General features: G+C 42.1%; 1 protein-coding gene across 1 annotated transcript in view; it reads left to right on the plus strand.

The window, feature by feature from the left end:
• map3k10 (mitogen-activated protein kinase kinase kinase 10) overlaps positions 1–23,471 on the plus strand; it is a 50,789-nt gene extending 27,318 nt beyond the window's left edge. Inside the window, exons 2-11 of the mRNA XM_026192107.2 lie at positions 6,904–7,084; positions 8,271–8,419; positions 11,839–12,014; positions 14,450–14,696; positions 16,308–16,430; positions 16,503–16,641; positions 17,214–17,326; positions 17,408–17,706; positions 18,933–19,458; positions 21,357–23,471. Coding sequence (XP_026047892.1) covers positions 6,904–7,084; positions 8,271–8,419; positions 11,839–12,014; positions 14,450–14,696; positions 16,308–16,430; positions 16,503–16,641; positions 17,214–17,326; positions 17,408–17,706; positions 18,933–19,458; positions 21,357–21,751 — 2,348 coding nt within the window. The 3' untranslated portion in view covers positions 21,752–23,471. The remainder of the gene's footprint in view (positions 1–6,903; positions 7,085–8,270; positions 8,420–11,838; positions 12,015–14,449; positions 14,697–16,307; positions 16,431–16,502; positions 16,642–17,213; positions 17,327–17,407; positions 17,707–18,932; positions 19,459–21,356) is intronic.
• Positions 23,472–25,087: the final 1,616 nt, after the last annotated feature.

Below are 25,087 nucleotides of genomic sequence, written 5' to 3' on the forward strand. Positions count from 1 at the left end.
ACCACAGCGGTGGAGTCGTTATCACAGTCGCCTCACAGCAAGAAGGTGAGATGTATGTTGGGGACCTTCAAAGTCAAAGTTGTTAACTGTGTAACAAACAGTTCTTTTGAAAAAATGCAACTTTTACTTTGAAGGTGATCGCTCTCTGTTTCGACGATTTCTGTTGCACTTTTTATGTTGAGTGTTTGCACACAAGCGTGGATCTACCATGCAAACTACGGCCATCCGCGACCGTCTGCTACAGACCAATCACAAGCAGGTTTTTAGTGCAGCACCCTCTTCGTGACTTATTTCACCTAGAAACAGCAACCATTTGCCAACCAGTGGGGGAATAAACATTTTTCCATAGCAACCAGTTGTTGGCAGGGATCGGCTCACTGGTCTTTAGGATTTGGTGTTTTAAGACTGTCAATAGTACACACTGAATATGCCCAACCAAAAACCTGGTTTTCATCACAGTCATTATACAAAAGATACTAGGTCTGTGTCCTATATTATCATGGATGCTTTACTTTTAGTGGATGAAGCAAACTTCCTGCTGCATTTAGTTTTGCTTACATTGCAAATGCTCTCGTCCTGCTTCAAGTCAGCGATTATTTTCGCCGTGCTGCTTTTACTGTTGTGAAATAATTCTCCTCTGTTGCTGACTAATAGTTACACAAACCTGCATGAAGTACAACATACTCTGTTCAACATACTGGGCAGCAGGGTTTTCCAGATCACAACTAGCATGTGCTAAACACTCTTTGCTTATGTGTTTTGTTTTGTTTTTAAATAAAAGCTTTCCAGAAATGCCTTCACTCAGAAGACCTTTGCACATTCCATTGTGGTGAAGCATCCATGTGGGCTGTAGGCTAATGTGTCACCTGTTCTTAATGCCCTGACTAACTAGTCTGAAGGATCATTAGTAAGCTCAAAGCCTCTCTGTCAGTGTTTAAACAACGACTGGGGTCAAAGTCCGACAATGGATGTCTGGTGCGAGTAAATAAATAATCAGAGGGGCAGAAAACTGCTGCCGCACTGCTCTCTGTGGAAAAAACTTGACTCCCAGCAGGTGTCTCTGACAGCTGATCAATACTCGGCTGTGATAGTAGCTTTGAGAGTGCGGCCTGAGTCACACTGTGTGTCCTGTCCAAAAACTAAACCCTACAGTCCTCTTCCAGAGATCACAAACTGGTGCATACCTGTGTCAAAGACTGATGTAGCCACTGTGACGTCATGCAGTGCTTTTTGGGTTTCGGGATTTTAAAGAAATAATCTTATGACACGAATAAGAGGTGGATCTGACCTTTAATGTATAACTAAAACTTGGTTTGATGACATTAGAATAGGTTCCAGGATTTTCCAAAAGTAGACCACCCTCACTAATGTCTAATGCAAACTCGTTTTGTTCTATAAGTAGACCTGAAACATGACAGAAGCCACAGTACAGAAAAGATTTTTAAGGGTTCTCCTATTAGGTTTATAACTGAGGTGTTTTCAGTGCCACAGGTGTGTAAAATCAAACACATAAGCCTTCTGCCTTTAAAAGAATTTGTGAATGAATGGGTCGTTCTAAAAAGCTTACTGAATTAAACCACACTCTAATAGGATGCAACAAGTCAGAATGTGAAGTTTATTGCCTCCTAGATGTTCAATTATTGCAATTAGGGACCACGGGCACTGAAGTTACACAGCACTGAGGTGCGTGGTACCCAAAAGACTTAATAACTGCAGAGCTCCTGTTTATGAAGCTCAGTTTTTATCTTCATTGCTTTATTTTTCCTCAAGGAGCTATTTGCTTGGCTTTAGACTCGTTCTGATCTGCTTGTTTATAATTTGGATGCTCTCTGTAGGTTGCAGGCACAGCACTCTGAGGTCATTGATAAGAGAATGTAAATGATATTGACTTTTTGGACTTTGCTTTCAAAGAGCAGAGAAAGCACCAGTTTTTCTTGATGAAATACTGTCAAAGTATGATGACTGTAATCAAGATGTGCGATTAATCAGTGGCTGTGATATTTACCAGAATTCATGTTTGTATAGAAGCCCTTTGGGAGAATGTAAGCAGTGCTTCTTGCTTTCTTCTCATTCCCATTTTGAGATAACATTTCCAACAGCGCTGGCATCGCATTGTGTAAAAGCCACACTATCCTTGAGGACTTTTTTTCCCCTCCTTCACTGCGATAAAAATATGCTTCCCACGCCCTTGTGAGTCTTATTCGTGTGTCGCTGCACTTCAGGTTTCTGTGCTGCCAGCTTAACACAAACATGTTGATTTGTGTGTTTGATGTGTGGATGGAAGAACTTGTGGCAGGGTGAATATGAAGGCCTCTCTACCAGTGTGTGAACCTAAGCTGATGATATAGTCATTTGAAGATGAGAAACGGAGAGGAAGCAGGTGGAAGTGCTGCTTCAGTCACACATCCAGTTTGTGTTTGTGCATTTCTGTCAGCCTCCCTGTCTTTTTCTTTCTATTTCCACCCGACCTTCCACCCACATGCCTGATGTCCTCTCCCAGAGTGTCAGGGCTCTGTATATGTACACACGAAACGAACTGGGAAAGGTGGACTGTGAGGACACACCCATCCGAGCATGCAAACACATCCCAATCTCTCTCTGTCCTTTTTTTCTTTTTCTTTTTGGAGTCTGTCCGGGTCCATTTTTGCTTCTCAGAAACAGCTAACCCCGAGGAGACAGTCGTCCCTCACACAGACGGCAGTATCAGAATAGAACGGATGAAGGAGGAGGAGGATGAGGGCAGCTTATTATCACTGTCAGCAACCCTCACTTTACTCCTCGACACAGTCACATTACCTTAGAGAGGTGGAAAATAACATGTACTCAAGGACTCGCCTATATTTTTCAAGTTTTTATCTTCAGCGTTATACATTTTAAAGCGTTGGTAAAACATGTAGTATTTTTTTGCTCTAGATGTTTCATCTGTGATGTGTTATATAATAACAAAGCTGAAACCGTAACTGACTTTTCCAGAAAACTGAAGAAAACAGCAAATATTCAAATGTGAGCAGTATTTGGCATTTTTGCTCAAAACTGTTGCTGAATATTTTTTCTCATTATCCACTAAGATATAGAATATTTTATTCCTTTTTTGCTAATACGCATGCCCGAGGTGACATACTTCACCTTTTTATTAAAGTAAAAGCACCAAGGGCACAATATAAAAATACATATTTACAGTTAAAAGTCTTAAATTAAAAAAACAAAACAAAAAACAAACTGCTCAAGTAGACGTCCACTCCACTGTAACAGTAATATATAGTAGTATATATTGTATACATTATAGTGGTTTGTTTTCTTTCGTTTTTTGTACCAGTGCATTGATTAATGCATTGGTTCAAATTATAAGCAAATGTAAAGAAATTAGCCAACAGAAGTCGACTTATAGGACAAAACCCACACAGTGAACATAGCAGGAGAAAGCAAACACAATAAACACACACTGACCCCAACAATGCAGCGAATACACATTTAATACCTGCCTTTTAGTTCTTTAACAGCTGTTTATGTTATTCATTAATTAGACAACTCTATGCAATGTACAGAATATCACAGAAACATATGGGGTTAGTCTGTGATTTCCACCAGTTACCATTGGAGTCAAACTTCTTGTATCACTTCAATAACTTTATTATAATTTAACCTAGGCTATACATATTTGTTATCATGTACAAATAATATGCATACAGTATAGTTTAATTGAGTATGGATTCCATACAAATAGGTTGACTCCATCAGTAGTTCTGGAGAAAATTATAACAACGATAGAAAATACCAGCTATACAACTGGAGTGTTTATATTTAATGCAGTGTGGCGTTCCTCAGGGTTCAATTTTGGGTCCTGAATTATTTTATTTGGTTTATTAATAATATATATAACCCCCCAAAAATTTATAAATGTGGTTTGACAGAAATATGCTGTCACTGGATTTACATAAAATACCTTTTTGGTGTTTGGAACCAGCAATAAAAAAAAAAAAAAAGGGAGGATCAAGTAAAAGATACCTGGTTTGATCCAAGGAGGAGACACAAATCCCTTTTTGGGTTGTTTCAAGACAGGAACTAACTGCTGTGGTGGTCCTTTGTGAATAAGAAAACAACCAAAAGTATCGTTTTCTACTCATTTAACAATCGAGTGAATTGAATAAAATATATTGTTCTTTTAAAAGATTATATTGTACATAAAGTCTAATAAGAAAAGACCCCAAAACAGTGTGCACTTCTAATGCCATACATTCACATTTTATGAAATATGAAGAAATACACCAGACCGTTAAGATAAGAAAACAGAATAGTAAACAATGCTGATTTAAAGGTGCAGGGCCACAGTGGCTGAGCTGAAGACCTTGATAGTCTCATATAGAGAGCTGCCAATAAGCAATAAATAAACTCTAGGATACTTTTTAAGGTCACTATAACATTTTTCTTAACTGGCTTTGCAATCTGTAAACCACCACATGTCATTTGAACCTCAATAGGATAAGAAAAAACACACTTCAAAGAACAAGTGAGAAACTTCAGGAAGAGCAGCACTCACTGATGTGTGGGAGATGCTGTGTGTACAGCGACACAAAAATAGAATTACATTATGAAGGATCTGATCTGGGCGGACGTAAAGCAAGTTACAGGCAGAGTCGTGTGACCTCTTTGTCGCTATTAAGACCTGACCCAGCAGACAAACACAAACACGATTTAATCGTCGTCTCACCGCTACAGCCTCTCTGTAATGGAGTGCTGTGACGGCGTTCCTCAAGCAAAACATGACTCGGCTATGGAAGTATCAGCTGATAGGCCTGAGAGCACGTCCGTATCACTGAAACTCGTCTCCTAGCGAGCTTGTGGACAGAGCACAGAGAGCGAAAGAGACACACCTTTATCATGTGAAAGGTTATTGTGCATGTGTGTGTGCGCGCGCACAGGAGTGCACGTGTGTGTGTAAACAAAGACGCTGTTGTGTGTGTGTGTGTGTGTGTGTGTGTAGCCTTGTTTCACCACCTTTTGCATACGGCTGTAGATAATTGCGAGCGAGTCAGAGAGAGAGAGAGCAACCCCCACCAGCTTCCAGTGAACTGTGTACACTCCAAATATTTCCATAGCCAGTCCTCTCACGGAAATGAAGGAGGAAGTCTGAGAGTGGCACAAAGACGAAGGTATCTAATGTTAGCAAGGAGACTGCATACATTAAAATACCGTCACTGTAGGAAACTGCAGACTGACCAGGTAGTTTCACTGAATGGAAGAAATAGGCACAAAGGTCCAACTACACCTGCTCTGCGAACATGGCTGTGCTGCTGAACTCTTATTCTTAATGAAAAATAGATCCATGGTTTGATTTTCAGCATTTATGCAGTGGCCCTGGCAGGTGAAGTGCACTCAAAGTTATGAATTATCAGCAAATAGAAAAACACTGCACACAAAACTCAGCAGAGGGAGAAAAAACACATTGGAAATTGAATAAAACACAAAGCATGTAGGAAAGAAAATCTCACAAATCAAAAAAAGGTGTTTTAGGGGAGACAATAATGTGACGGAACAGGTGAGGAAGTGATAGAAACCAAAACATGCAGATAATATGTGGGATGATGTGTATGATTCTTATAACTCTTTACATGCTTATTAGCTGTTAGTCATACTTGTTTTTAATCTCTGGCTCTCTTCCACATGTCTTTTATCCTGTCTTCCGTCTTTCACCCCAACCGGTCGTGGCAGATGGCCGAGACTGGTTCTGCCGGAGGTTTCTTCCTGTTAAAAGGGAGTTTTTCCTTCCCACTGTCACCAAAGTGCTTGCTCATAGGGGGTCATATGATTGTTGGGATTTTCTCTATGTATTTTTGTAGGGTCTACCTTCCAATATAAAGCGCCTTGAGGCAACTGTTGTTGTGATTTGGCGCTGTATAAATAAAATTGAATTGAATAGAATAGCCGTTTACTGTTAGCTCGTCACCTCTGCAGCTGGTCCGTCACATTATTGTCTCCACAAAAACACTTGCGTTGTGTTCTGTGAACACAACACAGAAGGTTGTTACCTGAACACAGCCTCAGTCAAGAATGTAATCAAAGTGATTTTTTTTGTGTGTGTGTGTTTTGCTTTGCTTTCTGTTGTGTTTTTGTTTTGTTGTGCGCTTTTGTAGCATTTCTATATTTGCTGCTGTTTTCTTAAGTTGCAATGCATTTGACGTCTCAGGCCCATCGTAATTTTCACAGATTCTGCTGAATATAATAAGAAGTGAAAGAAGACTCTTTAATCTCCTCCTGCCTTCATTGCACTGCCCCCTGCGTCTTGTTCATGGTCTCTGATTGCAGGAGTGGGGAGTTTTGGTGTTTTACGTTTTTTTGTTTTGTTTTTTTTTTTTTTTTTGGTAATATAGTAGGTCTTTACTTCTCAATATAAAGCATTTTGGGACAACTGTTGTGAACAAACACTTAAAGTAAAGCAGAAGTTAACTGAATCACACTGACACTTCTGTTAAGGCTGTAAGTAGTGATTATTTTGACTGATTTGTTGGTTAATTTCATTATAATTTGATCTTTTAATTTAGAACATCCACCCCCTCACCCAAAACAAATAAATAAATTCAATCTGTATCATAAAGGAACTATAAAGAAAGAGATATTTGCATTTAAGAATCATAAAAACACTTGGTTTGTGTAATGTGAGTTCATTTTTACTGCCGGATTGGAGTAATTATTCATGACTCCGGAGCTTTGTTTGCTGTCTGTGTTTCTTCTTTTTCCCTTTCAGTAGTTTGATATCTTGTCAGAGCGCATTTGCATATTTAAAAGTCACAAAAGCAGTTTCTAAGTGTATTTGTGTGCGTTTTTGTATCCACACTGTGTGTATGAGAATGTCACCTTTTATAACGAAAGCTCTTCTCTTCTGTTTTCTTTCCTCCTCATCCTCAGTCCTCATTCTGCAGCCGGTGGAGCGGGATGACCTGAATGGCAAAACCCTGAAGATCACAGACTTTGGTCTGGCCAGAGAGTGGCACCAGACCACCAAGATGAGTGCAGCAGGGACCTACGCCTGGATGGCCCCGGAAGTCATCAAGCACTCCCTCTTCTCCAAGAGCAGCGACGTGTGGAGGTACTGCCCTTGCCTCTTTGTGTGTCACTGCACTTCCCTGGTTTACACATTGACAGATGTCTCCATGCAGCCTGTCAGGGCAGACGAACGGGGAACAGGGTGAATAACCAAAACACTTTAAAAGCTGTCAGTGGACTTTCCAGCAAAGTGGCATCAGCACAGCGTCTGCAGCAGGACAATGATCCCAAACACACAGCTAGAGTCATAAAAACCTCTGACGACCTACAACAGACAGTGTAGCCTCCTCGGGCCTTGATCTCCACATAATGCAGTCAGTCTGGGGTTACATGTAGAAAGAGAAGATAGTGAGAAAGTCTAAACACACAGGAGCAATACAGGTAGATGCTCGTCTGTGCTACAGAAATGAAAGCTTTTAGGATAAATACTGAGGTGGAGGTGGAGGTGGAGTTGAGGATGCTGAGATTTTCAATGGGAGTGACCAAGAGAGACAGGATTAGAAATGTGAGAAGCAAAAGAGGAAGACTTCAGAGAAGATGTAAGGATGTAGTGAAGAAGGTCATGCAGTGGGTTGGTGTGATTAGAGGAGAGGGCTGGTGAGATGGAGGAAGATGATCTACTGTGTTGGACCTCTAACTGAAACGGTAAGAAGAAGAAGAGCAGGGAAGAAGAAAGTTAAGTAATTAGCAATTCCAAGTGTTCAGGTTGTTTATTTAATAACATGGCCTGCATATAAAAGATAGGCATCATCTGCAGGAAGTGATGCGTGATTGCAGAAGGAAGTCAGATTGACTGGAAATTATGACAACAGCAGATATTCTTCTGATGGTTTCAGTCACTAGTTTCATATTTTATTTAATATCACGTTCACGTGGCTTATACTGGGCCACTTTAATTTTATATTGTGACTGTTTGCACTATATTTAGTGAATAACATTCTCCTTTATATTGCTGCATTATTGAACACAGAGCTATTTTACTTTATAGAGGTATTTTCTGTATTGCACAACAGAAAGCTGTTTATTCTACGTTGTACTTATCGACACACATCCCACCCAGCCTGCTTTATCTTTTCTTTTTGACTAAACTTGACTAAATGACTAATTTGCTGTGAATGTTAGATCCACAGCATGTTCTACACTTAAAAAAAATGAAGGTGACAGTTGAAAACTTTTTTTAAGTTAGAATAGATTTAATGTTGATTTCTCATTTTTATCTCTCCTCATAGTTTTGGTGTGTTGCTCTGGGAGTTGCTCACTGGCGAGGTTCCTTACCGGGAGATAGATGCACTGGCGGTAGCTTACGGAGTCGCAATGAACAAGCTGACGCTTCCCGTCCCTTCAACCTGCCCTGAACCTTTTGCTCAACTACTGGGAGGTAAGAAGGTTGTTACCTGAACACAGCCTCAGTCAAGAATGTAATCAAAGTGATTTTTTTGTGTGTGTGTGTGTGTTTGTCACATATGTAATCACGGTTAGCTGAAGATGAAGGTATGGCTGCTCCAGCAGCCGCACTGAAAGCTGTTTGAAAATATATTTGGTTTGTTTCCGGCATGTTTTTGCATATGATCTGGATATTGTGTTTTGTGATGTGTCACTGCGGTATTTCTGTTGGGGTTTGTGGTTAGATTAATAATATATTCATTTCCTGTCTTAAAAATTAGATTTTAAAACATGAAAAACACCCCCAAAAATGGCAAAGTAGGAGGTGGTAAGAGAAAAAAACTCAAAAAGTTTACAGGAAGTGGTTTCTAAAACTAAAAAAGTCCAAAATGATGATTATTATTATTGTTATCGTCATCATCAAAAACCCATCCAGTTGGCAGTTTTTCCCCAAGCTTGTGGCAGTTTTTCCACTTCGCTCATGTACACGAACATATATGTTAATTTATCGGCTTACATTCTTTTAATCTTTATGATATCACTTTATATAGTGAGATGGCAAGAATCATAATCTTTATTAACACAGTAGCAATGAAATTTTCCGAGCTCCCTCAGAAATCTTTAAATTTCGGTCCTGCACATTAAATTTACCTGCGTTTACTTTGCTTTACTATTTCGACCTCACCTTGGAAAATGTTTAAGCTTTACTTTCACTTGCTGCTTTAGTTAGATTAGCAGATTAACAGCTGCACTTCAGAAACACACCTCCTAAAAAGAGGAGATTTCACATAGGTGGGGGAAAATGTTTTTCTCAGACATTTCTGACTATATTTTAAGGAATATCTGAGTTTTCTGACTTTAATGATCTCAGAGATTACTCGAGTTGTTTTTATTCATTGAATGACTTTAATATGTCTTCCCTTCTCCTTTGTCTCTCTTTATAACCTAGTAAAGCCCTAAAATGTTGCTGTGAATATGACCTTAAACTGTCACTGAAAATGCTGAAACATTTTAAATAAGCCCACAGGCTGTTCATATCCACTGACTTCAAGATCCTGTAACTTTTGAGGTTACTGTTGTTCATTTTAAAACAATTTCTATCCCACATTTGGGAGATGAGAAGCAAACACAGAGATAAAATAGACGACGCGTGTCTGGACGGTTTCATTAACTTACTTTTTATACATGCCTGAGCTCCCCCCGGGCCACATTTCTCCTTTTCACCTTGCAAATAATCGCTGTTAACAGTGGTGGAGTATTAACCGGCTCCTGTTTCAGAGTTCAGATCATCCCTGTTTAAACACACACTTGCTTTATATCTAAGCTGCCCTAATATGCTTATTCCCAGGTTACTTTTAAAAAAATGTGGATGGTTAAAGCTGCAGGGCAGGTTTAATGTAAAAGACAAAAAAAAAAAGAGAGAGAGATGCGTCTCAAACTGTCAGCACCACAGCACCAAACTTCCCTCCCACTCTGCTGCTTAAAGCTCCTTTCCCCCACTTCATCTTATCCAAGTTCATCCGTTAATCTCCCCTTTGTCATCCCTCGCTACTCTCTACACTCTGTTTACTCCTGTCATCGTCTCACTTTCATCTCCTCTCCCGCCACATGGATTTTATGGTAATTTAGATCCATTAAAAAAATGAACGTCACCTGCTGCAGGCTGTATTTTTAGCCCCTATTTTTTCCATGTTTTCAATTTTCCACTGTTAGTGCTTCTCTTGCGTTAATCTGTTGGACTTTTAGGAGACGGGTTGTGTGTTTGTAGTTAGACGTCGGAGAGGCAGTTGTGATCAGTTTGTGGCTCGGCAGATTATTGTAGGTGTGCGGCATGTTTCGGCAACACTGGCAGTCGGGGTTTGGCTCATGATGGTCGCCATATGCCGTCTCATCTCGCTTCCTTCCACGTCTCCTGTTGCCGCTTTGAGTGCCAGAAAGGGAAGAATTGTCCGAGCCAGCAATTCATGGCTAAGTCCTTTTTGTGCTGTACTAATAACCTGACCGCTGTGTGATAGGGTAATAAACATTAACTGTCGATGGGGTAGAGGGCGAGTCTACTGAAATTATCTATGTGTCATTTTGTTAGACCTAAAAATCCATTTTTAGGTTTTATTGTGTGCTTGTTCATCCATCCAAACATCCCCAGGGTCACGGCGTGCTGGAGCTTATCCCAGCTGTCATAGGGTAGAAGGTGGTGTACACCCTGCACAGTCCGTCGCACAGCCACTGTCTGTCTTTCTAAAACTTGAAGGAAAAATTCAGACAAAATGAATATATAAATCTGATATGTAAACATATCTATCTATATCTAACTATCTGTATTATTTTTTATAGATTTTGCTGCATGCATTTATTCTGTACCGTCCACTTCCCAGTATAGGACAAAGCTAATTAGATAACAATCCATGTTTCCATGTTACAGAGACGCCAAATACCAACATTTTATTAAATAAATTAAAATAATAGGAAAAAAAACAGAAAACAGACTTAGTCTGAATTAGGACGTAGCTTTGTCAGAGCAAGATAGTGGCTCAGACACCTGAGTAAAAAAACGACAGGATCCTCTTTGCATTCTGCGACTCTTCACGACCACTTTTTATCACAAGGCGATTGCACAGGTCTCCTGATAGGAGACGACCTTTCTGCAAACTGTCACAGTCCGAGTTGGACTAACTGCATTTACTCTCAAAGAGATTGTTGAAGGTCTGTAAATGTAAAGGGTTTTAAACTATGGTGACATCTTCTCCAAGTATAACAGTGAGTCTTTGTCCATGAGCTCGACTCAGCTGACTGCCAGGCTGGTTGGGTTCTGGTTATTTTATGGTAAAACAAGAAGGTGGATGAGTGGAAATGTAATAGTTAAATATGTAGACGGCTACAGATATGTGATTCTTGCTGACCTATCACAGTTAATTCTGCATTATTAGAAACAGATTACATGTAATTGCCATAAAAAACTAAAGTGTGATAATATTATCTTGCTGGATAAAATAGATAATGACAGATTTGACTTTGAGGACATAATTTGCAGTTTAAAAATACATAGTTACGATTAGCTCAGTCCCTCCTTTAAAGTCTTTATTTTGGTAAACGTGGTAGTGAGATTTTTCCAAGGACATTGTGTGAAAATATGTTTTGACATTAGAAGCCTGATTACGTAAGATCACATTTGTTATGCCTTTAAAAAAATGTGCTTATGTATTTTTAAATGTTTCATATTTGAAATCTTTGAAATTTCTGTGACAATTTTACACTTAATTAAGAAAAAGTAGCGTCTGTTCAATTATTGCAAACACAACTTAAATGGCACTTTATTTCACGTGTGCCTGTAATTTTACGTTATAGTTATAAGTCATGATTACAGCTGCGAAATCCATAATAAACAACAGATTCTTACTGTCTGCTGCTCCTCAGAGTGCTGGAGCCCGAACCCTCACGGCAGGCCATCGTTCACCAGTATCCTGAGGCGGCTGCTGGCCATCGAGCAGTCGGCCATGTTTCAGATGCCTCTGGAGTCCTTTCACTCCTTACAAGAAGACTGGAGGCTGGAGATCCAGCAGATGTTCGACGAGCTCAGGGCCAAAGAGAAGGTGAGAAATGGTGGATTTTTATAAAACATGTCTGCATATAAAAATACTTTAAAGCGCTCGTATGTGCGCGCAGATCCTCTCTGTACTATAATGCTCAGTGTTGTGGTTAGAAGTCACATTGTACAAAGACAGAATGAGTAAATCAGAACTTTAGTTTCCAGCTAAAAGTTGACAAATGTGAGTACATTCGTTTGCTCTTCTTTTCTCCTGTTCTGAGCTGATTTATTCAGACAGAAGTGCTTTAACACTGGCAGTCCCAGGCTTCTACCTTTCTACCTTTAAAACCCGCCACCAGCCAAATGGCTGGTAGGCTTTTAGCTAAGCTTTAGCTTCAGGCAAGTGGAAGCTAAATTGGCTAGTCATTCATATGTAAATTGGGTTGTTACCTGGGAATTCTGGAGGGAGGGGAGTGGGGGTGTGTGGATGAGGGGGTGGGGGAGCTGCTAAAAGCGGTGAGCTTCCTTTTGTTTCATCTTGATGCATTCTCAATCATCCAGGGAAACAAATCTCCAAAAGTCACCAACTTGGAGTGTTTCAGTTTGCCATCTTAGGGAGAAATCAACACACATGGGTGTATGTCCTTTGTTGCTGAGATTTATTGATAAAAACAGTACAAAAAATCAACCATTTGTACACATTTTTACAAATAATTATAAAAAGTGAGTGAGTACATTTCAACATTTTCAGCAATCACTCACAATCCTGGCACTGCCATGGTATCTGTAGTCTGCATTTACCACATGTGTATCTGTTGCAGTGAACACATCGCACAGTGGCATGATTGTTCTTGCAATTGTGTTTGACCTGACACATGGCTCTTTTTCCAGGGCTCGGTGTGGAGGGTTGTGTCAAAGGCAACTGTTCTTTTCTTGCCTTCTTCGCAGCTACATGAGAGTGAGCTAACTCCCTTGCAAGCTCCACCAGGAAGTCCACCCGTCTTTCCTTCGTCCCGGAGCATGCTTGATACAGCACATGTGCATTCAGTGCTGCCATGTCAATCATGTTATAAAACACGGCAACTGGCCAGCGCCGTGTTCCTCTGCGGACAGTGTACTCCCGAACCATCTGGTCCATCACATCCACGCCACACTTTGTTTTGTTGTAAAGGGTGACAGTGTTTGGCTTCCTTTTGGTAGTGTTATCAGTCTGAACCACGCCGTGCATGCTGCTAAGAATATAGACTGTCTTCTTCCGTTTGGCCGCATACGCCGTCAGCGTGGCAGCAGAGGTTGAAGGAATGGAGAGTTTAAATGTTAGTTGTAAACAGCTATATCATATAATAACTGCAGCTGTAGCTGTGATCAGACATCCCCCTGCAGGCCCTGAAGCTGAGCTCTGAGGTCCTCACAAACCTGCTGGAGCCAGCTTCCATCCTGGGGAGCACGTTTTTGTGTTTCAGCGCGGGGCGAGGCACAAAACCCAGATGGTCCAGATGGACCAGATGGTTCGGGAGTACACTGTCCGCAGAGGAACACGGCGCTGGCCAGTTGCCGTGTTTTATAACATGATTGACATGGCAGCACTGAATGCACATGTGCTGTATCAAGCATGCTCCGGGACGAAGGAAAGACGGGTGGACTTCCTGGTGGAGCTTGCAAGGGAGTTAGCTCACTCTCATGTAGCTGCGAAGAAGGCAAGAAAAGAACAGTTGCCTTTGACACAACCCTCCACACCGAGCCCTGGAAAAAGAGCCATGTGTCAGGTCAAACACAATTGCAAGAACAATCATGCCACTGTGCGATGTGTTCACTGCAACAGATACACATGTGGTAAATGCAGACTACAGATACCATGGCAGTGCCAGGATTGTGAGTGATTGCTGAAAATGTTGAAATGTACTCACTCACTTTTTATAATTATTTGTAAAAATGTGTACAAATGGTTGATTTTTTGTACTGTTTTTATCAATAAATCTCAGCAACAAAGGACATACACCCATGTGTGTTGATTTCTCCCTAAGATGGCAAACTGAAACACTCCAAGTTGGTGACTTTTGGAGATTTGTTTCCCTGGATGATTGAGAATGCATCAAGATGAAACAAAAGGAAGCTCACCGCTTTTAGCAGCTCCCCCACCCCCTCATCCACACACCCCCACTCCCCTCCCTCCAGAATTCCCAGGTAACAACCCAATTTACATATGAATGACTAGCCAATTTAGCTTCCACTTGCCTGAAGCTAAAGCTTAGCTAAAAGCCTACCAGCCATTTGGCTGCTCTCCGGGTTTTAAAGGTAGAAAAGCCAAATGGCTGGGCTCTGGGCCTTCCTAGTGTTAATAAAAGTCACATTTCATACGGAGGTGAGAGGAATCTCACGCTGTCACATCTGTGCTGCTTCTGCAAATAAGAATTAAGTTAGCAGCTAACAAAATGCCAGGAAGGAGGTGTCAAAAGAGGTGCTGTGGTAAGCTCTTCATCTTCCCCTGCTTCTCTGCAGGAGCTGAGATCATGGGAGGAGGCGCTGGCCCGAGCAGCCGAGGAGCAGAAGGAGCAGGAGGAACAGCTGAGGAAGAGGGAGCAGGAGCTGGCAGAGAGGGAGATCGACATTGTTGAGCGAGAGCTGAACATCATCATCCACCAGATGTACCAGGAAAAGCCCAGCGTCAAGAAGAGGAAGGGCCACTTCAAGAAGAGCCGATTACTGAAGCTGGGCAGAGACAGCAACTGTATCAGTCTGCCCTCTGGTGGGTGCACACAGGAATCACACCCGGACAGTTTTAATCCGGTGAATCAGGTGCACAAAGGTGGTATGATGTCACTTCCTGTGAGATGGGGTATTTTCAGGTGGAAAATTTAGGACACTGGCTGCATTTGAATATTCCTAAAAGAATGACCTCATATGTCCTTTCCCTAATCTTTGGGAGCTCGTTTCCGCCAGTGAAAACAAAGCGTTTCTGTCATCCATGAGTAAATACGTTTGGGTTATCTCCTCAAAATTCATACTCAAGTACTCAAAGTTATTGTCTCATCATTAAGTGATTTTTTCAGATGTTTAAGTATGTAAGTAGAAATTTTGACTCACGAATAGTAAACGATAGTAATCACTTTTCCTTGATTTTGATGGAAAACATCACAAAGGCAAAGAAAAAATTCATTTTTGATACTTCCCTTTGTGTTTGTTTTACCAAATCATTTCATGTAGGCTAACAAGGATGTCCCAGTAAAAAAATATCTCTTCATTACTAAAGGTGGAAAGAAAAACCCGTCATATTACTTTGCTAATCCTAACAGCTGCATTTGGGACACAGTTAATGCAAAGTAACACTTTAGAAAGAAGCAGGTTTTATGAGAGAAGCCTTTCAGTTCAGATGTGTGTTTAACAAAGAGTGGTACATGGCATCCATCATCCATCCATCCATCCAGACTGGAGCCCAGTCTATCACCGGGCTAACACAGAGAGAAACAGCCATTCACTCTTACATTCACACGGCCAGTTTACAGTCAGCAGCTATCCTGACATGCATGTCTTTGTGTTTTTTCATTAGTTAGCTCATCTTTGTCTTGAATCGCTTTTTATTTAACACGTTTTAAGAAGGAAAACCGAACAGGTGGGATACTCCAAACATCACTCACAGCTTTTTTTTTGTTTGTTAACCAGTGATGATCAATATTTTGAATAACTAACAGTCCTTTTTGATAATAACATCTTCTTTGATTACTTTCATTACAAGATACAGTGCCGGGACAGCTACAGGGATTTGATAGCCTAGCATCTTTCTCAGCGTTAAACATACTGTAACAAAACACTTGACTTTTACTGCACGATGATCATACTGTGTCACAACGCAAACTCTGCCTCAGCTATTTCTGCGTTTAAGTTTGGCTCTTTTTTCCCAATTGTGTTTCACTGTACTTGGTGTTATTATCTTTCTGTTTCCTGAGGCCTTGATATAATTTAGAGATAATTTTCCCATGAATCTGTTTATATGCTTCAAAATTTCCGTCACTGCATTTCCTAGAATGACACTCTTCCAATATGTTGTTGCTGTCGCGAGTTGTAACCCAATAATAAGTAAAGTTAACTTAACTCTGCTTTTCAGTCAATTTATTATCCCTAAAGTGAAAGTAGGATGTAGGAAATCCAAAATATATGTTCTCATGGCGTATTAATACTCTAATACAATAGATGGGGAGACGCCTCCTGTGTGCCTCCTTTTGATGTAATTTCTGTTTATCCTCAAAATCTGCGCCTTGTTTTGTGTGTGTTTCCAAATCGCCAGTTTGTTTGTGAGTTCTTTGTCTATCAATCTCTCCTTTTGTCATGTAAATGCTTCTCATATTCCCTGTCTTTGCAGGCTTCGAGCATAAGATCACGGTGCAGGCATCGCCCAGCGTGGACAAGAGGAAGACCCAGGGGAGCGAGAGCACGACCCCGCCTGCCAGCCCTGGGGTCATACCCCGGCTGAGAGCTATCAGATGTGAGCGTTAACGTCAATAAGTCTAGTGAGGATATGGACCGGAGTTTATTGAATGTTTGCTGTGTTTTTCAGTGACGCCGAGTGATGGCAGTAAGACGTGGGGTCGCAGCGCTGTGTGTAAAAAGGAAGACCTGACGACCAATAAGAAGAAAGGACGCACCTGGGGCCCAAGCTCCACCCATCAGAAAGAGAGAGTGGGCGGCGAGGAGAAGTACGTCAACAGTTTTGCTCAAAGTTAAAGATATACTTTGGCTTTGATAATTTAGTATTTTCTCAGGTTTGTTTGAAGGGGGAGAAGTTTTTTTGACAGCACTGTATGTGGAGTGACAGGCTGCTCTTACACGGTTTGATAAACTATGGATTTTGTGGTTAATAATTTCCAGCAACAGGCACAGAAAGTCACAGCTCTTTAATTTTGAACAGAAAGCTTTGTTTTCTGTAAAAACCTGATGAAACTGCAGTGTCAACACCTGCAGGATTATAAGGCCCACTGTCTGTTCACCTGCAGGCAAGAAAAAGGGGCTTCTTCAGATACTCGTCTGGATAACACACAGAAACAAAACCTTTAGATCAATATCTCATTACAGTGAGCGGAGAAGCCAGAAGCAGAGTAATCATCTTCGCTTTGTATGAATCGCGTCCTCAAGTGGCATCGACCTGACCGGTTTATGTCCCTTTTTCGTTTAAAAAATGTTATTTTCACAGCATCTGTTGCCTCTGATAATATATTAAAAAATGGAGTCTTGATGTCCTGCCAGTCTAATTCAAATTCCCTGTTTGCAGGTTGAAGTCTCTCGCAGAGGGAAGCAAAGTTTGGTCATCCAGCGCGCCAAATCTGGGCAAGTCTCCCAAACATGCCCCAATGACTGCTGGCTTCTCCAGCCTGAATGAAATGGGTGAGTCTTTTCATTTCACTGTGCGTTCTGCCTCATTCACACAATCACAAGTGTGAGTTTAATCAATTCTGTCTTTTACAGAGGAATGCAGTGAGTTTGAGGAATCGCCAGGCTCCTTGCTGCCCTCGGAGTCGAGCAGTAACGGGGCCATGGAGGACTCGGGTTCCCTGTGGAGCAGCCTGGGGCCCAACATGGTGCCCGCTGTTGGGAATATGGGCTCCTGTCAGGCGGTTGGAGGCTTGGGAACGGGCGTGAGCTACCAGGACTCGCTTCGTCGCTGCAGTCAGAGGAAGAAGAGCGATATATTCCTGCTGGGTTGCGCCTCTCTGCTCGCCTCGGTGGGTCTCGGACAAGACTTGCTACAGCTGGGAAAACAGCAGGTAGGAAACCCTGAAACTGGGAGAGATATGGTTGAACTCTGGAGCAAGATTAAAGCCATGTTGCATGAGGAAGGAGCTTTTTCTTCATTTGACATTTGGATTTTTATTTTTTTTGCTGCATTTAGAGAATAAAATTGAAAGGTCAAGGGTAACTTTGATCTTGAAATGTCGAGTTTAGTCTCGACATTTAGTTTTTATTCCTCAAACCCCCACAATGAATTTATTTTTTACTTAATACATCTTCATAAGATATGATGCATGGTTTTGTATTCAGAAGATTTTATTATGCTTTTTTGCTATTCAAGGCAGTTCGATTGTTGTGCTAATCCTGTTTATTTGTGTATATCTTTGTGTTTTAATGTCCTTCTTGGAGACACAATCTCTCTTACACAATAACAGACGTGTTCATTCATACACGCATGATTCCACTTTATTGAAGACATGGCCTCTCCACATAAACAGCCTCCTCCTGCAGACGGTTTATTACCTGTTAATATAAAATCAGTGCCTGGCAGAGATCATGTCTCAGAATCTATGATACCAGGACTCCTCAGACTCATTTGAATCATTTATGAAGGATAAACCAGCATGAACAAGCCCTTATATTATCAGTGAGAGATGTGGGATGCTGCTGAGTCAGACCTGATCTTTTGTATTGAGTCAAACATGTTTCCTATTAAAGTACAGGTCGACAATATTATTACTTTATGGTCCTGTGAAAAAGACAGTTTTCACAGGGCTCTTTGCAGTCCCGAAAGTTGAGAATACTTTTACTACTTCCAGAGGAATTAAGAGGGTCAGTAGGAACCAGGTGCTGATAATCAAATTCACTTGATTAAATGATCATCGGCAAGTCTGAGCACCTCTTTAAAAGAAGATGCTTTGGCATTCTGCATATCTGGAGCATTTAGCTGTGTGTTAAAATAATGGCACAAATTTCCTGGGAGTGATAATCTTAGAAAGTTCAAGTTGCGGTTGAACAAACCACAAGAACCTTGGACAAAATGCTGCACTGATCCACCCAAAGGTGGCCAGACATCAACCTGACTGAAATGCTGTCAGAGGAACTTAAGAGAGCTTAAGAGAAGCAAAGACAGTGGGCCAAAATGTTGTTCTTTGCAGGTCACATTGCAGCAGCTGAATTGTTAAACTTATGTGAATGGTGTGTGTTTTCTCAGAATGAGAGTAAAGCTCAGCACGTTTTTGTGGTCTGATGTTCTCTTCAGGTGCTTCAGGATGAGCAGGACCTCCGAGAGGAGCAGCGTAAGAAGAAGGATGGCCTCTTCCAGCGGACCGGACGTTTCCGTCGCAGCACCTCTCCACCCAGCCGAAACCTCTCTCTGTCTCTCTCCAGACACCACGACTCCACGCTTCCCTGCTTGGACCCTTCTCCCTCTGTAACACTGCTCTCTTTGTCCTCTCTGTCGGACTGCAACTCCACCAAGTCCCTCCTCCCCTCTGACCCAGACGATTATCCCCTCACCCCGATGGCTGGGGTCAGAACACCGGCGGCGCCCCCAGCGCCTGCCCTCAACCCACTGTTGGACCTGCGGGCCGAGAGCTTCAAGAAGGAGCCCAACCAGTCGCTCACGCCCACCCATGTATCTGCAGCCATGGCCATGAACCGAGGACACAGACGCACCCCTTCAGATGGGGCGATACGACCCAGAGCCCAAACTCTGGGACACCACAGGACGCCGTCAGACGGGAGCATGCCCATGCCTCCTCCACCGCACATCACAACAAACAAAGGTACGGGACTCAAATCTAGTCTAACTTGTCATCAGAATCGGAGTATTTTATTAATCCCAGGGATTAAAGTGCTTAAAAGTAAATGTTAAAAATCAGGCACTCCATTCATCGTGCAGTATGTTAAAATAATACTCCAAAGTTAAATAAATCCAAAAATAATACAAACAGGTTATTATACGTGAAAATAGTCCATGTGTCACAGGTAGGAATGAGCTCCTGTGGTGTTCTGTGGTGTGTCATGGTCAAATGAGTCTTTTTCTAAAAGTGCTCTTGTGGCTGTTCAGCACGTCATGGAGACCCTGTGAAGGATTTTCCAGAATAACTGTACAGAACAACTTCCTCAGCTTCTTCTTCCTCCATCTCACCCTATCCCAGGCACAACCTGTGACACAAACCCTCTGCATGTCCTCATTCACTGCATCCACAAATCTCCTCTGTGGTCTTCTTCTCTTCATCCATCTTCAACATCCTTTCACCAGTATATCCACTATCTTTCCTGTGCGCATCGATTACAAGCACATACCCCACCACAGTCAGTTCCATCTGTGTTGTGTTAGTCACATCATGCTTTATTTTGAAACCTCTGGGTACAATCGAGTCAAATTTGCTGTGCAAAGTGACCCTGAAGTAACTGCAGGGCAGCTTCAGTACCTCGTTTATAACCTCCTTTGGTGGATGCTACACTGGAGCACCCTTCATGAAAGGAAAGGAGATTACATCCCACTCACTGCGATGCAAAATGATCAACAAAACCAACAAAGTGGTGCAGATCATGTAAATGTTAATTATAAGCGTGTTTTCTATTCACAGTGGAACTCTGAACTTTATGTTGCTGTAATAAAATCTACTTTTCCTCATGGTGTTGCCTCTCTTAATCAGATTATTGGTAATGTTTACTATATCACAGTGCATTCAAGGTTTTTCAGTGCTTCGCTTTGCATTAGTATTGTCCATGATTATTTGCCAGCCTTCAGGATTATCGTTCATTAAATTTTTACTTCAGGTCAGCTGGGATAGGCCCCCAACACTCTGACCGTTAACTGGTCAAGTGATGGATGGACACAGTCTTACTAAAGTTACAAAAAAAAAATCCATCCATCCAGCCTAACCCAGCTGTCCTATGGCAAGAGGTGGGGTAAGCTCAATCTGCCAATCTGCTGCTGAGGATGACAACATGCTGTCATGATGTTAAATTTGCATTTTGAAGTCCAGCTTCTGGACATTGTAGTTTCAGCGGGGCAGACGTCTGCTGTACCATTGTCAGTTCTCCTTCACGCCTTTGCTGCAATTAGGAAAAGGAGGTTTGACTTACACTTCAGGTAGTTTCTGCACTTCCTGTGCCACGCCTGTGTTCACTTCATTATGTGGTCTTCTCAGTATTTATACCTGCAGCTCTTCCACTTGCCAGCTCTCTAGCCGTACTCTTATGTTTCCTAGTTTTCCCTCTTTATTGTTTTATTATTTCTTTGTGTACTCTCACTTTATGTTGGACTTTTCGCTGCAGTATGCATACTAAGATGACCCCCGGTGTTGAATGTAATTGTAATATTTGCTTATACCTTGCAGTACTTACTTCTTACAAACTTTCCTAAAGTAAAAGATCTGAGGCAACATAAATTACACACAAATTTGCAGTTAGTGGGCTAACATATGCAAAACATTGCCTCATTATCTGATCTACAGCTGCAGCTGCTGAATATTTTCTAGTGAGTTAGTCCGCAGATGATTTTCTCACTTAATTGCTTTGTGCAAAAAATGTGAGATGGAGATTTGATGCAAAACATCCGTTTTGAGCTTCAGCCCACAGGCATTTATTTGACTACACACTTGCGTATCTGAGCAGCTTAAATCACGAAGTGTTTGCTTGAAACATGACACACCTCTGTTATTATTCTTAGGTATGCAGGACAAGCTGGATATCCCCCGGCTACCTGAACCTGCCATTATCTACCCTCACCGGCGTAAAGCTCCCGCTCCACCCATCCCCGACCCGGATCCTCACAGCCTCATCAGCCCCCTGGAGAGGCCCAAGACGCTGGAGTTTGCCCCCCGACCGAGGCCAACGCCATCCCGGGTAAGACCTGATCCCTGGAAGCTGGGCTCTCTCTCCCGGACCCTGAGCTCATCGCCGGGCAGCAGCTGCGACAGCCCCCTCGGTTCAGGGGACAGCAGCGCTAGTGCGGCGCGACCCAACCTGATGGACATGGACATGGAGGGCCAGAATCTGGACCACACTGTTCCTCTGTGCGGGCAGCTACAGCCTGCCACCCTATGTGGGCAGCAGTACTCGTAGTAAAAATCAAAGAATAAACAAACATTTTAAGGTTTTTTTTTTTTCCTTTTGCATTCAGACCTGTTCCAGGACATGACAGCTTGGGCCGAACAAGGAACGCCTACTGATGTCTGAGCCGAGCAAAGTGCACTCTCACCGAAGTTTGCAAAAACATCCCACTTCTTCTCTTGTTGTTTTAAGGACCCTCATGCAACTCACCTCACTTGTGTGCCCTAATAAGGTGTTAAACCCTCACAGAAAGCCATTCACTGATAGTGCTCACTAACCTGCACGACACTGAGGGTCCAAGAGGCCTTTTTAACAGCCTTGTAGTGCGCCCAGTCCCACTTTACCTTTCTTTTCCTGCCCAGAAAGGCCATCTCTACCTGCTTCCTGGTGCCCTACGACCAGGCTACATTTCTTTAAAAGCCATTCGAGTACTCAAACAGCCGTTCTGTGACTTCACTAACTGCTCATTTCAATCCATCTGCTTGTGCTTTTGCCCGTCTGCATAGCTTTACACTTTCTGCTTGCATGTTTCTTCCCTGAAGGCGGAGCATTTTCATTATTTAAAAAAAAAAGAGGCGCTGATATTGTGAAAATCTTGTGTCCTTGTTCCTTTTTTGCACACTGTTTGTCATGCCAGTGCACAAACAAGCCCTATAAAATCAGCTCCACCTTCTTCATCCTCACACGTGTCATCTGTCGTCCTCTTCTCTCCCAGACTCGAGACAGGAAAAAGCCTTTTTCTCACTGGTGGTGTATATCCTCAGCCTTGTAAGGTAAAAATTTAAAAAATAAATAAATCAGAGTTTATTTTCTCAGTGCTTGCACCATCCCTGCTGCAGCCTGTTAGCAAAAATGTTTTTCTATTGGTCCAGCAGCCTCTGTGTGTGAATGTGTACATATACATATATGTATATGTATTTATTACTTTACACGTGTGGATTAAGGAGATACGCCTGTTTCTGTGTGCTGGTGCTTTTTCAGTGCATGTCATTTCACATGTGAACGGTTTTTCACTTCTTTAAAATGAGACCACTGGTTGCCACACATCTGTTCCTCTCCTCCGTCTTTTTAAAAAACTTTTTATGGAGACATTCCTTACATACCGACGGTCTGGTCCCATCCTGCTCACGCCATTGAAACGGACACAAAGTAGAAAGCGCTGACAGAAGCCCGCCACTCGATTCCAAACTTCACCTTCTCTCCTTTTCATCTGCTGTGTTCGATGTCACCTGCACTTTAAGTTGGGCAACTGGTGGACCAGCTCGGCACAAAGTGCTCCCGTCATGGCTGACAAATCAACTTTTATCTCCGGAGTAGTTTTTGAACAGAGGACGGTTCATCCTGGCTACAGATGTTATTACTTGACTGTGCAGATTTCTTTGTGTGTGTGTGTGAGTACGTGTATGTGTGCGCGCGCATGTTTATTATTTGTATGGGATGATGACAATCCCACTGGTTGAAGGGTGAGCCCAAACTCATTCCCGTTGTGTGGTTAAGAACACTGAGTATTTATTAAATGTATTGTTATTATGGAAAAGGGTTAATTATGATTGCGATGCTCTTCCTGGGATATCTGTATATATTTGTTTAGTATAAAATGAAAAACCAAGGAAAACCTGGGAAGCTGAAACATCCATGTTGTCTTCGGTCTCAACCTGTGACGTTTCTACGGTTCAATGATGAGTAAATGTGAAACGAATGAGAGACAATGAAATAAAAACAAACAAAGATGCTTCAGTGTCACGACTGCATCTGGTTTTGTTATTGTCACGAAGTCACAGACTTTCAGATGAAGAAGTAGAACTGAAAGCATTGGGCTCAGACTGAGGTGTGAAATTATCAACAAAATGCACTTAAAGGGCCAGTTCATCCCCCCCAAAAAAACATGCATGTTATTGTTCCCGCCGTTCTGTTTATCCTTCTCAATGGTTCTGGTGTGAAATATAAGCTGATGAGCTTCAGAGATGCCTGTTGCAGTGCTGTGAAAAGGCATTTGCCCCCTTCCTGGTTTCATAGGTTTTACTTTTTGCATATTTGTCACACTTAAATGTTTCAGATCATCAAACACATGTTAATTCTAATCAAAGATAACCTGAGTGAATACAAAATGCAGTTTATAAATGAAAACTTCATTTATTAATGGGGGAAAAAAGTTATCCAGACCTGTTTACTTTTTCACTTTCTGTGAGTGCTGTAGATGTGCACTCACCATGAGACGCTCAAAAAGCCCTAAAACTGTTAGATATAGTGTTGGAGGCTGGTTTTCAATGTAACCTGTATTTCAGTCTTTTCAGTGAAACCGTGCGAGAAGTCAGCAGTCTTCTATCAACAAGACAAATAGACAAGTTAGACGTAGCAGAGGTGACGGAGGACATCATTAAAGGGCCTCTAAAGTTGGTCTTGGTTATATCACACTGCTGCTGTCTCACGTTTCACACTGGTGGGAGCAGCAGAGACAAAGGCGCCTGTAGCAGCAGGCAAACTCCTCTAGGTGTCACCACTGTGCCCTATGATGTCATTTCTTTCCCATGTCTGCTGTTTTTCTCTCGTTGTCCCCTCCTGACACTGCAGCTGCGCTGGATGATGGCACGTGAATGTGTTAGCGTGCATTTTAGCACAGTTAACAAAAACTTACAGGTGAAATGTGACACGTGAGAAATAAATAAATTATCAACATGTGAACAAAATGTGAGATTTGAGCTGCAACCTCGCAATGTAAAGATGGTTCAAACGCGGTGCATACAGATGTCTCTCTCACACACACACACACACACACACACACACACACACACACACACACACACACACACAGAAAACACATACACAAGTCCTCTCCTGCTGTGTCTGTCAGTATGACCGCCTATCAGACACCCTTTCAGACGCCAGCCAGTTACCTAGCAACCCCTCTTCACTTCCATGGTGATGCTATTAAAAGCAACAACACACATTCACACGCACACGAAAAAAATGGACGATGAGCCTGAAAATGAAGTGAAGAGCAGAGAGAGTGGCGATAAAGTGACAGCAGAGAGGGTTCAACACGCTGAACATCACGTCTGGTTCTCCCACACACACGTCATCTGTCTTTTGTCTTGTTGTGATGAGACTCTCATGTTTGCCACCTTCTTTGTTTTTCCTCTCAACACATATTTTCACCATATTTCTTATTTTTTACGCCACAGTCCGCCCCTTCTCGTGTCCCTGCAGACATATTTCACGGGTAGTAGGTTGGGTCAGGTGGTGACAGTGTTGAGGGGAGGACAGAGAGCAAAAAGAGGCAGGCGTGGAGTGTGTGTGAGTGTGTTTTCTGTTCACTTTCAAAGTGAACAACTAACCAGATTGCCTGCC

Source organism: Astatotilapia calliptera, chromosome 14 (assembly GCF_964374335.1).
Source record: "Astatotilapia calliptera chromosome 14, fAstCal68.1, whole genome shotgun sequence".
NCBI lineage: Eukaryota > Metazoa > Chordata > Actinopteri > Cichliformes > Cichlidae > Astatotilapia > Astatotilapia calliptera.